General features: G+C 44.6%; 1 protein-coding gene across 1 annotated transcript in view; it reads left to right on the top strand.

Annotated features, from left to right (window-relative positions):
• CNGB3 (cyclic nucleotide gated channel subunit beta 3) overlaps positions 1-13,461 on the top strand; it is a 128,452-nt gene that overhangs the window by 80,029 nt on the left and 34,962 nt on the right. The window contains exons 8-10 of the mRNA XM_034759582.1: positions 3,137-3,223; positions 5,095-5,159; positions 7,341-7,463. Coding sequence (XP_034615473.1) covers positions 3,137-3,223; positions 5,095-5,159; positions 7,341-7,463 — 275 coding nt within the window. The remainder of the gene's footprint in view (positions 1-3,136; positions 3,224-5,094; positions 5,160-7,340; positions 7,464-13,461) is intronic.

Below are 13,461 nucleotides of genomic sequence, written 5' to 3'. Positions count from 1 at the left end.
GGTTTGGCCAATGTACATGGCAGAGGGGCATTGCTGGCACATGATGGCATATATCACATTGGTAGATGTGCAGGTGAACGAGCCCCTGATGGTATGGTCATTCAGTGACAGACCTGCGGGTGGCTATATTACAACAGAAAAACTTCAAAAACAGACTCCAAAGAGAGACTGCAGAGCTAGAATTGATATGCAAACTAGACACAATCAACTCCGGTTTGAATAAGGACTGGGAATGGCTGAGCCATTACAAACGTTGACTCTATCTCCCCTTGTAAGTACTCTCACACTTCTTATCACACTGTCTGTACTCGGCTAGCTTGATTATCACTTCAAAAGTTTTTTTTTCTCTTAATTAATTGGCCTCTCAGAGTTGGTAAGACAACTCCCACCTGTTTATGCTCTCTGTATGTGTGTATATATATCTCCTCATTATATGTTCCATTCTATATGCATCCGAAGAAGTGGGCTGTAGTCCACGAAAGCTTATGCTCTAATAAATTTGTTAGTCTCTAAGGTGCCACAAGTACTCCTGTTCTTCTTTTTGCGGATACAGACTAACACGGCTGTTACTCTGAAACTTGTTAGTATGTACTTGTGATAGTAACACATGGTCTTAAATAGTAGATATCACCTTGGCTCCACGCAAGTAAATCTAAAACTCCTTCTAACTTTTAAAGCTCAGTGCCTTAGATAAAATCAAGGACCCATTTTATTTTAGGGCAGTTATTTCATTTTATTCTGAAATGTAATTTTCTCAGCAAGAGTGAAAAGACACTGTACTGAAAGTTACTGAGCCACAGGTCCCCAAGCATCTCTGAAATTACAACCTACGGCTCTGCTCCTGCAAACACCTTTGTACATGCTCCACTTTAAGCACACAAGAAGTCTCATAATTCCAAAGGCAGGCTTGAATGCCTCAAGTTAAGCGATGCAGAAGTGTTTGCAGGATCAGAGCCCAAACAGACCGAATACAGACAATGGAGCAGGGAAGGGATTCAACCTGAAAGCAAAGTGATAGAGTGGGTATATTGGACCTGTGTCTTAGGTTTGATCCTGCAAGGTGATGAGTGCCCTTGATTTTTACTGAAGTTAGTGGGAGTTGATGGTTCTCTTCAGCTCCCAGGCCTGGGCTACACTACATTTTGGAATTTAATCATTTAATTAAATACTGACTGACTGTCACTGCATATTAAAATGTATGTGTCTAAATTTTGCCTTTCCTTCTGTGGGTGCATTAGAGGAGAGACAGTGGCCAGGGGAAACTCCTTCCCCAGTCAGTACTTTTTTTTTCAGGAGTCAGGTACAATCCATCTCTCAGCACGGGGAAGAAAAAGGATGGAGTCAATAGCTAGTGGTTAACGGCATTTCTCAGGGTGGAAGCATTTTGGGGGAGGTTGAAGGCAGGGTTCTGACCTCCATGAGCCCCTTTTGCTCCCTCACCACAGCAGCAACAGAGTAGGGTCTAAGCCAGGAGCCACTTCCAGGAGCGGCTCCTTTTAAGACACAGCACCTGGTTCAGGGGTCTCAAACTCCTGGCCCATGGGCCATCTGTGGCCTGCAAGCCTCCCCAGTGTGGCCCGCGGGACTCCAACAGTTTTGGGGCTGAGTCTCTCCCTTGACCCCACCTGCAGCCCCCAGGTGCTCCCCCCTCAGGGGCCCCGGCAGTGCAGTGGAGCTGAGCAGCATCTGCCTGCTCATTCCAGTGGCTGCCGGCCCCTCCCTGAGGCATAGGGGCGGGGCAGGGCTGTGCCTCCACACGCTGCCCCCACCCCAAGTGCCCCTGCAGCCAATGGGATGCTGCGGGGGGCAGTGGCACGTGGAGGACCTCTGGCCCGCCCTGCCTTGGAGCCCCAGGTATGCACCGCACCCCCAACCCCCTCCCAAAGCCTGCATCCCGACCCCCTCCTCCCATACCCCCTTCCGCCCCCAAACTCCCTTCCAGAGCCTGGACCCCCTTCCCCTTCCCACACATCCTCTCCCACCCCAAAAGTCCCTCCCAGAGCCTGCGCCCCATCCCCACACACACCCAGCCCCCAAACTCCCTCCCAGAGCCTGCACCCCTTCCCCAAACCCTCAAGACCCCAAACTCCCTCCCAGAGCCTGCACCCCCTTTCCACACACCCCCTCCTGCCCCCAAACTCCCTCCCAGAGCCTGCATCCCCACCCCCCACACACCCCAGCCCCCAAACTCCATCCCAGAGCTGCACCCCAGACCCCCTCCCACCCCCAAACTCCCTCTCAGAGCCCAACTTCTTACCCCTTCTGCACCCAAACTCCCTCCCAGAGCCTGCACCCCAATCCTCTACCCCAGACCTCCTCCCCCACCCAAACTCCATCCCAGAGCCTTAGGCAGGTGGGGGGTGGAGTTTTTGGGGGGCGGGTTCTGGGTGGCATGAGTGACATTGGCCCTCTGGGAGGATTTGAGAACTGGCACTGGCCCTAAGGTAAATTGAGTTTGAGACCCCTGACCTGGTTGGTACAGCTTCCTTTCTCTCCCCAAAGCAGAGTTTCCACTTGGAAAGAATCAGGAAGAAAAAGAGGGAACCGCATGTGAAAAATACACTTATTGGAAGGCACACTGAAACTATGATAATGTGGGCAATAAAAGATCCTGAATGGGATAGAAGAGAATGGTTGCCTTGAAGGAAGTGTTGCCTACATCTGTTGTATAGTTATAGCAGGGGGTGCCCTTCCTCGTGCTCCCCACAGGTCCCTGGAGGTATTATGGCTTTGAAAATCATAATACTTCTCAGAAATGATTGTGAGGTGAGCCTTCACCCCCTCTCCTAAACCCTCATCATGTTTCAGGTTCATCGGCACCATAACTGAGCCCACATCATTTAATTATTAAGAGCAATGCTACAGTTAAATATCCAAGACGTTGTCAATAATCCTCAGTAACTATATGAGAATCTGAGACATGTTGATCTGAGACATGAGAAGTAAGGGCAGAAGAAAGCTCCTGGTGTTTTCCTAGAGACGGTGTTGCTTGTCAGTTACTCAGAGATAGATGGACACTGTATGTTGACTGTTCAACTTTCATGTGCAATGATTATTAAATCTAGCCATGTTCACTACAGAATGTAAACAAGTTATAGTCATTGTCAAGTCTTAATTGAACTGTGCTCTTCAACAGCTTGATGCGGCATCAGTAATACCAGCTGATGTTTTATACTTCATCTTTGGGTTTAACCCAGTGTTTAGAGCAAACAAGCTGTTAAAGGTAAGACCAGAGAATTTATTATGACTGCTCGTCCACTGGAAAATATGAAAAGTTTAAAAACTATTGAAGATTTAGTATAAATATTTGGGAGTCTTTAGTTTTTGATTTTGTGAATGTTTCCTCTTTCTAAGAATCTAAGCTACATAATCAAACTACCACCAAATAAATAAGTAAAATATGTTGTTTTAATAATAGGATAATTATTCTGGTTATTTTTCAGCTGATTTTATTTATATTTACTTTCTGACTTGTAAACAATATTTCTGTGATCTAGACTAGTTTGTTTCTACTAGTTTAAATTGAAATTGTTTTAAATACCCTATTTGCAAAAAAAAATGTAAAAAACCAGTTAAGATTGCTAAATGAGAATAATGTACTTACTGCTTACCTATCACATTACTTACAAAATTCAACCACTTAAAAGCAAGGGAGTGGATGGTTAAGGACAGCATATATCTTACACTGCCCATTTAATAAACATAAGCATATTTTTCTTATCAAGTGCAAGAAATGTACAGCACCCAGTATGGAGGGGGTGGGAAAGAGACAGATTATAACTCTGCCCCATCTCTACATCACCTTGCAGAACAGGTCAGCTGTATCATGGGAAGGTGCAGCCTGCACAGCCCCCTGCATCAGCCCAATTTTTTTTGAGCTGCCAAATAAGGCAGTGGAGCTCCACATACCCACCCACCTCCCACCCCAACTCAGGCTAGTGGCTAACTGCCACCCTTTGGCCCTGGCATTTTACTATTCCTGCCCTTGAAAAACTCCCTGCTGAATTAGTCAATGTCAAAATCTCTCTCTTTGTTACATGTACAAAGCACTTTTCACATTATCTAAGCACTGCACAATGGGAATGGCATCTGTTATAGTGGCAAAACCCTTTCTGGAAGTCTATTTTATATGCAAACTTATGCTAAAGATTTACCTAAGGAAATAGCTTCCCTTATTATATTTAGTAGCTCTGTACTGACTTAAGAAATTTGGGCTGGTGAGAAGGGGTGGCATTGGTTTGATTGATTTTTAATGTCCTGACTGGCAACACAGAACCAAAATGGTAAGGAAGAATGTAAAGCAAAATGCTATATAATATCAGGCAAGTAAATTTGTGCTAGACAGAAAACAGCAAAAAGTACCTGTTAATGTTAAAGGCGTATAGCAAAACTAAAGTAAAAATAGTTAATGTGGGAGGAATTCAACACAGGAGTAGATTAACTAACCTTTAACATCACTTGAGGTCTCATGATGAATTTTTACAGTCCGGGATACCCTCAACGAACTAGGAAATGACAGGGATTTCAAGAATAGGGGAAAGGATTTTTTTAAATGATTAATTTACTTTGGCAAAATTATGTTCAGCCCAAGCAAGTACAATTTTAACTGAGTAAAAAGTCATTCATCAACATCATCAGTCATCACAGTAAATGGCAAGCAGGCACGTCATTTGCTATGGGACAAAGAGGTCAGTTGCCCCTCCCATACGTTGGTTTGCCCCCACCCCCAGACTTTTCACAGGTCTGTATGCGCCACTTTTTGCCTCCACCAACTTTATACGTGATTATATCTTGTAATATTCTATATGCCGACATAACTTTGCCCTGCTCCAAATTTTACTGAAATGACTCCCCTAATGACAAGACATCATCCATAACATAGCTAATAGGGACAAACACCACCCAAAATCTATGCTGAGCTCAATTTCTCATTTTAGCTTCACAGTTCACCTTTAAACTAGATGTTTAAGGAATGTCAGACAAGTGAAAAATACATTATTTTCAAAATATGTATGTGAACCAATGTTAGTTCCATTAGAAAAATATATGTTATAAGGACCCTAGTTCGATTGCTTTTATTTGGTTTCCGTCTAGCATATGGCCTTCTTTGAGTTCAATGACCGGTTGGAAGCTATCCTGGATAAAGCATACATCTACAGGTATGTGAGGGGTAGACTTACAGTATGCAAAGGTTGGCACAGAATTTCAATCATTGTCCTGAACATGCGGGAAGAAAGACAAGATGCCAGGCATGACTTTTCACAGTCCCAAAAAAGGCAACTAATGCAATGACTACAACAGACCAAAAAGGGGAGAGAAGAGCTGTTAATCCAGGCATGAAAGGGGGGACAGGGTACCCTCCCCCAGGTATGCAGGGGTTAATGGCTTACTTAAGCCCCACCAGCCTATCCACTGGCTCAGATGATACCTTTTCTCCACTACTGGTCACCCCAACTCCCAACCCCAAGGGTGGGGGGACCCTTAAAGGAGCCATTGCCCTTTTTCCCACCAGTCCAGACAAAGCCTTTTTGGTTGTGGGGGTTGCATTCTGTCTCCCAGGTTGTCAGTCAAGCACAGTGTTGACTATGCTAAACCCCAAACGACTCCTCTCGGTTATTTTTTAACTGTCTCTCTTCATTATAGGCCCTGACCCTACAAACACTAATGTATATGGGTAATTTTATTCATACGAGTTATCCCATTCCATTCAGTTTGATTGGCCTGCTAAACCCAGGGTTGTGAGTTCAATCCTTGAGGGGGCCACTTAGAGATCTGGGGCAAAATCAGTACTTGGTCCTGCTAGTGAAGGCAGGGGGCTGGACTCAATGACCTTTCGAGGTCCCTTCCAGTTCTATGAGATAGGTATATCTCCATATATTATTTTTTATTATTATTATTATCTGGGGCACATGTCACCACACCAGACAGAATCTGAAGACCCATAAAGGGTTTATTTAATGGGATCATTACTGGAGACTTCCTTTGCTTATGGCTGAAGTGAGATTCTGTGTGGTAGTTTTCTGGCACATAGCAGCAGTCATGATACCAAGGTTGTTTGAATGTTTTTCTTTATGCATTGCTTTCACCTTGCCTTTGCTATGTACAGAATCTTCCTCCAATCACTCTCTTAGCTGAACATGGGGTGAGAATCAATGCAGCATAGACCTTGGAGAGTGGCGACTTTGTGCCTTCTTTATTGCAGGCTGCTCTAGGAAGCAAAACAGCTCCTAAATAACAGCACTACCCTATGGGCTGCACTGTGGCTAAGAATGCCCATAATGCTGCTCCCAACTTAATCAGCCCCACCCGCTCGCCCCCAGTTGTGCAATGTCATTTGCCTTATACCAAGCGTGGATTGTAGAGCAGCACAGGTTGCCGTATGTAATGCCTGCAGCCGGAAAAATTTCCTCCACGCAGCTCTGGGGCTTATATGGGTTCTTGTATGCTGCTGCCGTGGGAGCAAGAATCCCTTCCATGACACCTTGTTATATTTCAGACAATTACATTTAAATGATAGACTTGGGATTCTTGCATTACAAACCAACTATTTTATGAGATTTAGGCACAGAAGTTACATTCAAAAGGAAGGGAGAATATTATCTATATATTACAACCTAATACAGGGGTCGGCAACGTTCGGCACGCGGCTCACCAGGGTAAGCACCCTAGCGGGCCGGGACAGTTTATTTACCTGCTGATGTGGCAGGTTCGGCCGATTGCGGCCCCCGCTCGCCGCGGTTCGCCGTCCCGGGCCAATGGGGGCAGCGGGAAGCGGCGCGGGCGAGGGATGAGCTGGCTCAAGAGACTCAAGAGACTGAGGAACCAAAAGTACTGGCAGGAACAGGCATTTTGCAAGCTTCCTCGTGCAGCTCTCAATACACATAATTTCTGCTCCAGCCCTGAGCCTGTCTTCAGCAGAGTCTACAATACATTGATTCATGCTCTACAATCCCATTAATACAGTTTCACCTTTCTATAAACATTTATAACCAGTTAAACCAATGGTTTATGAAGTCCTAAGAGAAACATAATTTAGGAATGACCCTGCATCAACTACTCTATGAAGTATCAGAGGGGTAGCCGTGTTAGTCTGAATCTGTAAATTCACTATTCTATGAAGGTGATTCATTTGGCCTTTGGAGGAAGGCAGAGGCAGGAGATGGCACAGTGGAAAAACAGCTAGCAAATACCGGTCAAGGTGCTGTATTGTGGCAAGTAATAGCCGGTATTAATACAGCTATTGATCAAAATCAGGGAGTTCCATATTAAAGGGAAAATAAAAACAAACTGTTTTCCAGGAATTATATCAGCTGTGATTTACAATATGTTGTCCTTTACAGAGTCATTCGAACAACTGGATACCTGCTGTTTATCTTGCACATTAATGCATGTATTTATTACTGGGCCTCAGATTTTGAAGGAATTGGCAGCACCAGATGGGTGTATGATGGCAAAGGAAATATGTAAGTCCTTTTTTTGCAAAAGATTTTTGTTGATTTTTTCCCAGCTTTGCTTGCAAGGTCTGCCCTTATTTTTATAACTGCTTGGATAGCTAACTTTTAGCACCATTACTGCTGATTGTGAGTAATGAATGGTGCTAATTATTTGGAGGGCAGGTGCAGTGAATAATTATTTTACCACTTTCCATTTTTATGGGTTTATGAGTCAGTTCTAACCACTAACTTAATTAAACATTTAAAATGCAACGCGGGTCATAAATTAAACTTACTTTTAGGTATGCACATGGGAAGTGTTACAATCATTTGAAAGAGTCAGGGGAGTGGAATTGGGACAGACTATACTTCAAGGAAGCATCATGTAATTTAATATAACATTTTACCCCCTCTAGACTCCATGGTTATTGGTCTGAAAGAGGTCCCACAGGGTTTCTGTCATTTTCGACGAAGGTCATGCTTAAGCATGTGGTAAAAAAAAATCTCCAGTGGGAAGGCGTAGGTATTGGCATACTCTGCCAATGGCTGCTCACAGCAACTGTGGAACTGGTGCCAAGGAATAGCTGTTAATTAAGATGAAGGAAAGAAAGAAGGAAAAATAGCAAAGTTATACAGTATATATTGTAGGTATAGATGTATAAAAGCTTTTGAATTTCTTTTAAGGACAGTGATAAATTTAAAGCCACAGAGACCTAAATTTGTCCATTCATTACATAGTTTGAAAAAGAACAGGAAACTGGCAATGTAAGTAAGTCTTAATCCAGCTGTAGCCATTATCTTTAATAATGTGCAAACATGGAGCATTAGCTTTTGATTTTATCAGACTTATTGAACAATGCAAAGTTAAGCAGGGAATCAGCATTTTGATGGGAGATCTGCAAAAGAAACCCAGATGCTGCAGAAAGTGGAGTAGGCATATTTGTGGATGGAAGATCATATGGAAGGCAGTATTATTAATCGATAATTATTAGTAGTAATTAGGTTATTTCTAAGAAAAAATAAGGTTCAGTATATGCCTTAAGTTTCCATATCCCACTACTGTCCTGGGCTCTGGTCCTGCAAACAGATAGTCCTTCTGAACACACTAGGCCTATTCATAAAATTAAAGCTAAACACATGTAATTATTGATAAAATCAGAGCATCAGATTGCCAGGATTCTGACAAGAATGAGTAAGAGTGAATTTCAAGTATAGATGTTTAAGTCAGTGTCATTCTTGATTTACTTGCCTCGTAATTAAGGAGGGACCTAGACAACCAGCTCCTGCCTCATACTGATTCTGGGCAACATAATGAGTGCTCTGTCAGTAGAGAACTTACTTTGTCCTTTAAAATTCTAGTTTCTTCTGGAATGGACAAGAAGACAAAAGCAGAAGGTCTTCGCATTTTTTGTGGACAGAAATATTTTACATTTACGTTTAGAAGACCTACTAGTTCTTCTTTGAGTGGTTGCAGATACATAGTTCACCCAGGTATGCACGTGCCTAGTACACCAAAGCCAGAGAACTGTGCTTAGCAATACCCATCAGGGCGGTGGTTGCGTTCTCTGGCCCTAGAAGCCCCTCCGTGGCTATATAAGGCTGGTGCTGCCCTAACCTACCTCAGTTTTTTCTCACTGCCTGCAGCTTGAATCAGAGCATTCAGTGTGGTGTTCACCTCACAGTGTTTCAGTGGTTGTTTTTTTTTTTCTGTAAATAGTTGGTTTAGTAGTACCTTAAGTGTCATGTAGGTATTAGAGTTTAGTCCGGGGTCATGCCTTCTCTGGGTTTCAAACATTTTGCACTGTGTGGGGTGGCTATATTTACTAGTGACCCCCACTTGATGTTTACTGTGCCTTGCGGAAGAGCACATTAAGGAAAGGTGCTCTATTTGCTTGTCCTTTAAGAAGAGATCGTAGGTGGCAAGGGACTTGGGTTTGAAGAAGCACCTCATGGAGGAGGCCCTGAGGCCCACTTCAGCTCCAGGGACTGCCACAGATCCTCAGGTTCCTTCAGAGAGCTCCTGAACCAGTATGGACTTGGGGTCCATGTCCGGACTCATTCACCCAGGAGGAAGAGGGATCATTCCCCTTTCTCTGGTTCCCCAAAGAAGAGAACCCACAAAACGAACCTGAGACTGCTCCAGAATCTGAAGAGATTCTTCTTCCTCCCCATCTAGGAGGAATGCAGACTGGCATGTGAGTCTCCCAATAAGTGGGAAAGAGCCAGGTCGTCAACCGACTCTGTACCATCGATTCCAGTACTGCTCCAAAGTTGTCCGTTGAGTCTGGTACTGATGACAGTGATGTCGGCACCAATAGTCTCCACACTGCCAATGTATCAGGAAGCAGTGGACTTGCTGGGCTTGCCTGTTCCTGACTCACCACTTATTCAAGAGCATTTGACTATGGTGGTCTTGCCTTCGGCGTTGTTGGCACCCGGTGACCAACTTATCAGTGTCAGCGCTATCCTCTATACTACCTCATACCCAGGGCCCTGGGTTTCAGTCAGCTTCCAGTTTGATACTGAGGAGACTGCCAGTGCAGGTGCTATCTTCAGTACCAATGGCAATTCCAATGCAGTCTACGTCTGGGGGTCTGGTACCAACTTCATTTCAGTATGCCATAAGTCTGGATGAAGCATGCGCTGCATCCAGAGCTGACTGTAAAGATGTCTTGGTCCCCACACGGCCTTCTGCAATAATGACAGGGTCTATATTCTTCCGTAAATTGCACTCAGATCAAGATGAGTGATATCTCCATACGTTAGAGGTGAAGCAGTGCTTGGTGTCCTATCTGGAAAGGACTAAACCATTTTGTTCATCACCTTGGCTTTTTGTCTCCTGTGTGGATTGAATGAATGTTCCACCATTCTCTACAAAGACAATTTCCCAATGGATAACTTCCTGCATTATCATGGCTTTTGAAGTAGCTCAGGCTACATTCCCACAGTCAATATAGGCTCATTTCACAAGAGCCCAAGTGACATCCACTGCATTTCTTAAGGCAGGTCTACACTACGGGATCGATGCTCTGAGATCGATCCACTGGCAGTCAATTTAACGGGTCTAGTAAAGACCTGCCAAATCAACTGCAGATTGTTGTCCAGTCGATCCCTGTACTCTACCCCTGATGAGAAGAGTAAGGTAAGTCAATGGGAGATTTTCTCCCATCGACCCCCCCGCGGTGTAGACCCCACGGTAACTCGACATAAGGTACGTTGACTCCAAATGTGTTATTCACGTAGCTGGAGTTGCATAGTGTAGGTCAACTTACCGCGGTAGTGGAGACATAGCCTTAGTGATGTTTCAATACTGGTCATCTGCAGGCCTGCTACATGGTCTTCCATACATACTTTTGCCAAACATTATGCATATACCATGGCATCTAGGTTGGATGCAAACTTTGGGAAGGCAGTTCTGCAGTCACTGTTTAAGTGGACTCTGACTCCCACCTCCTGAGAGTACTGCTTGTGAGTCACCTGAGCAGAATGCACATCTGCATCCACTCGAAGAAGAAAGGAGGGTTACTTACTGCATTGTAACTGTTGTTCTTCAAAGTGTGGGTGCAGACGTATATTCAACAACCCACCCTCCCTCTCCTCTGAAGATGACCTTTTACAACACCAACATATGATCTTACCGCTATTTCCATGTATCATTGTACTTATAAAGGAGAAATCAGATGTAATCAGCAATTTATTTCACATGTGCTCGGAATGCACCAAAGTGTATTTTTCAAATAAAGCTGATTGCACTGCACTGAACATTTCAACACCTAATTTCTAGACGACTAGCCAACCAATGGAAGCCACAAATGCTGGGTTAGACACCTAGGCTCCTTCTGTAATGCAAGGGGAGAGAGAGTCACCCGAGAATGGGATCTATAAAAGCCAGCACACTAGGTGGGGAGCTGCCTAAACAAGACAATACCAGATGACAAGGAGAGGGATGGGTTCTAAACCCCAGCACCCGCTCAGAGTTAGTGGCCCAAGTCTAGGCTGGAGGAAGATACCTATCTCTGCTTGGGATCCACAAAGGGAGTCTTTCCTGGAGTCATGTGCCTAAGCTGTTTCTTGCAAGAACAGAGGCAGCACATGCCTAACTCCAGACCAAGCAGCTGGGTGCTGGGATGAGGAGGAGAGGCGGGAAACCCCTGTTCAAATCCCTTCTCATCAGGCAAAGGGGGGAATTGAACTGGGGGGCTTCCACATCCCAGGTGAGTTCCCTAACCCCTGGCTAGAAGTTATAACAGAAGCCACTGCACCCTCCTTCGCCAGCTATTTGGTGTAGAGCTAAGTGTGGATCCGGCCCGGCAGGTGGGAGCAACATCTATCTTCACCTGTGTAACTCACTGCTAGTCTACTCACCACTATGAACTCTCTCGTGGGCCGGCATGGTGCCACAGCTCTCACGCCAGGATAGTGCCCCCTTTTGGCAGTTGCTTCAGCACTGTGGTGTTTTCTCTGTCAGGTAACTTGGTCCTCCGGTGGGGTCACCATCTTTAGTCTATCCCTTCCAGGTCCCAATTGTCCAAAATGTCCTTAACAGAAACAGAACAAAGTTTCTGCCCTCTCTGGGGCTCTACTTCAGAGAGTCCTCAATTCTGTCTGCAGGCCCCGTGCTGAGCTCAACTACCCTTCTGAAAGGCTTGTAACTCCCTCCATGGGGCCAGTGGGGGAACCCAGCCTCACCCTCAACTCTGGGTTCCAGCCCAGGATCCTGTGATGCACAGCTAGTTACAACCCTCTACCCACATGGCAGTTTTCTCTAGGCCAATGCCTAACTGGCTCTTTCCTCCCTTCTGAATCTCCCAATCTCATCCCCAGTTATTCAGGGTATCTCCCAGGCCTCCCTGCTGACTCCAGGACCTATAGGTGCCTTCTGGCAACCTGCAGTCTTTTCCATCCAGCCTTTCTCCAGCTGGTCCTCTCAACACATAAATCTGACTCCTTTTATACAAAAATCAGCTGATTCCTTTCAGGTTTTCCAGTCAATAGGGCAAGCCACCCTGTTACAACCTGGTTTGAGAATCGTGCTTGAGCTTAGGCATGATAAAGGTCTCTGGGCTTGTGCCCGAGGCAGCAGTGCTCATGCAGAAACATAGGCACCAAGGGAACTTTTGCAGTGAGAATTTAGGCATCAAAAGGGTTAGGTGGCAGCTGAGCAAGGATGGGGGAAGACAGTGGTGCCTAAATGTTAGGCACCTAAGGCCCTTTATGGATCTGGACCTGAGTCAATACTGAAGCAGTGCTCCAGTATTAAGAGGATACCGTGCTAATGGAGGACATATAAAGCTAAGGTCCTGGTCTCCTGTCATTAAAAATGCTGTGTCATTTTTGGTAAAGAGTAGGGATAATTTAGCCCAAGTAGCCTGGCTTTTTCCTATTGGGTAATTGCATTTTGCTTACCTACAATTTCCCCTGGGAATACGGTTTTCTTCACTTTGTTTATAAAATTATATAATATTGATATATAAACTTCAAAGTCAGCCCATAGGTGAATGCACTTTGGTACTGAATTAAATGATTCTTCTTATTCTTATCTCACACTTATATTACAGTAGCACTTAGGGGGTTGATATATAACCCAGTCTTACTAAATGCTGAGGGTTACCTGCAAATAGGTATCCTGCAAATGGGTGAATGCCTCTTGCAAGGGGCTAACAAGCAATCAGCAACTTACAGGATTGGGCCTGTGATGTTAGCTGATTGTTGAATATTTAGGGATCTTTTGATCAGAGGCATTGTGTGAACATCAGTTATTATTGCAGATTTACTGTGAATTTAAACATGTCAGACAGTTCTTGGAACATTTGCCTCCTTAGAAAGCAGAAACCAAGAGCAACCTAGAAAAATAATTAGAAAAACAGCCAGCCTCACAGCATGTTATTAGGCTCTGAGCCTAGAAATGCATATATTTCCTTTCATGTACCAATCAGACTTGCCAGCATTTTAAGAAGGAAAATATTTCAGTGGTCTCAGACCTACAGAGTGATAACAGACTGATTAAAATGGAGCTCTTGCTCACAGT

Source organism: Trachemys scripta, chromosome 2 (assembly GCF_013100865.1).
Source record: "Trachemys scripta elegans isolate TJP31775 chromosome 2, CAS_Tse_1.0, whole genome shotgun sequence".
Lineage (NCBI taxonomy): Eukaryota > Metazoa > Chordata > Testudines > Emydidae > Trachemys > Trachemys scripta.
This window is presented reverse-complemented; position numbering and strand designations above follow the sequence as displayed.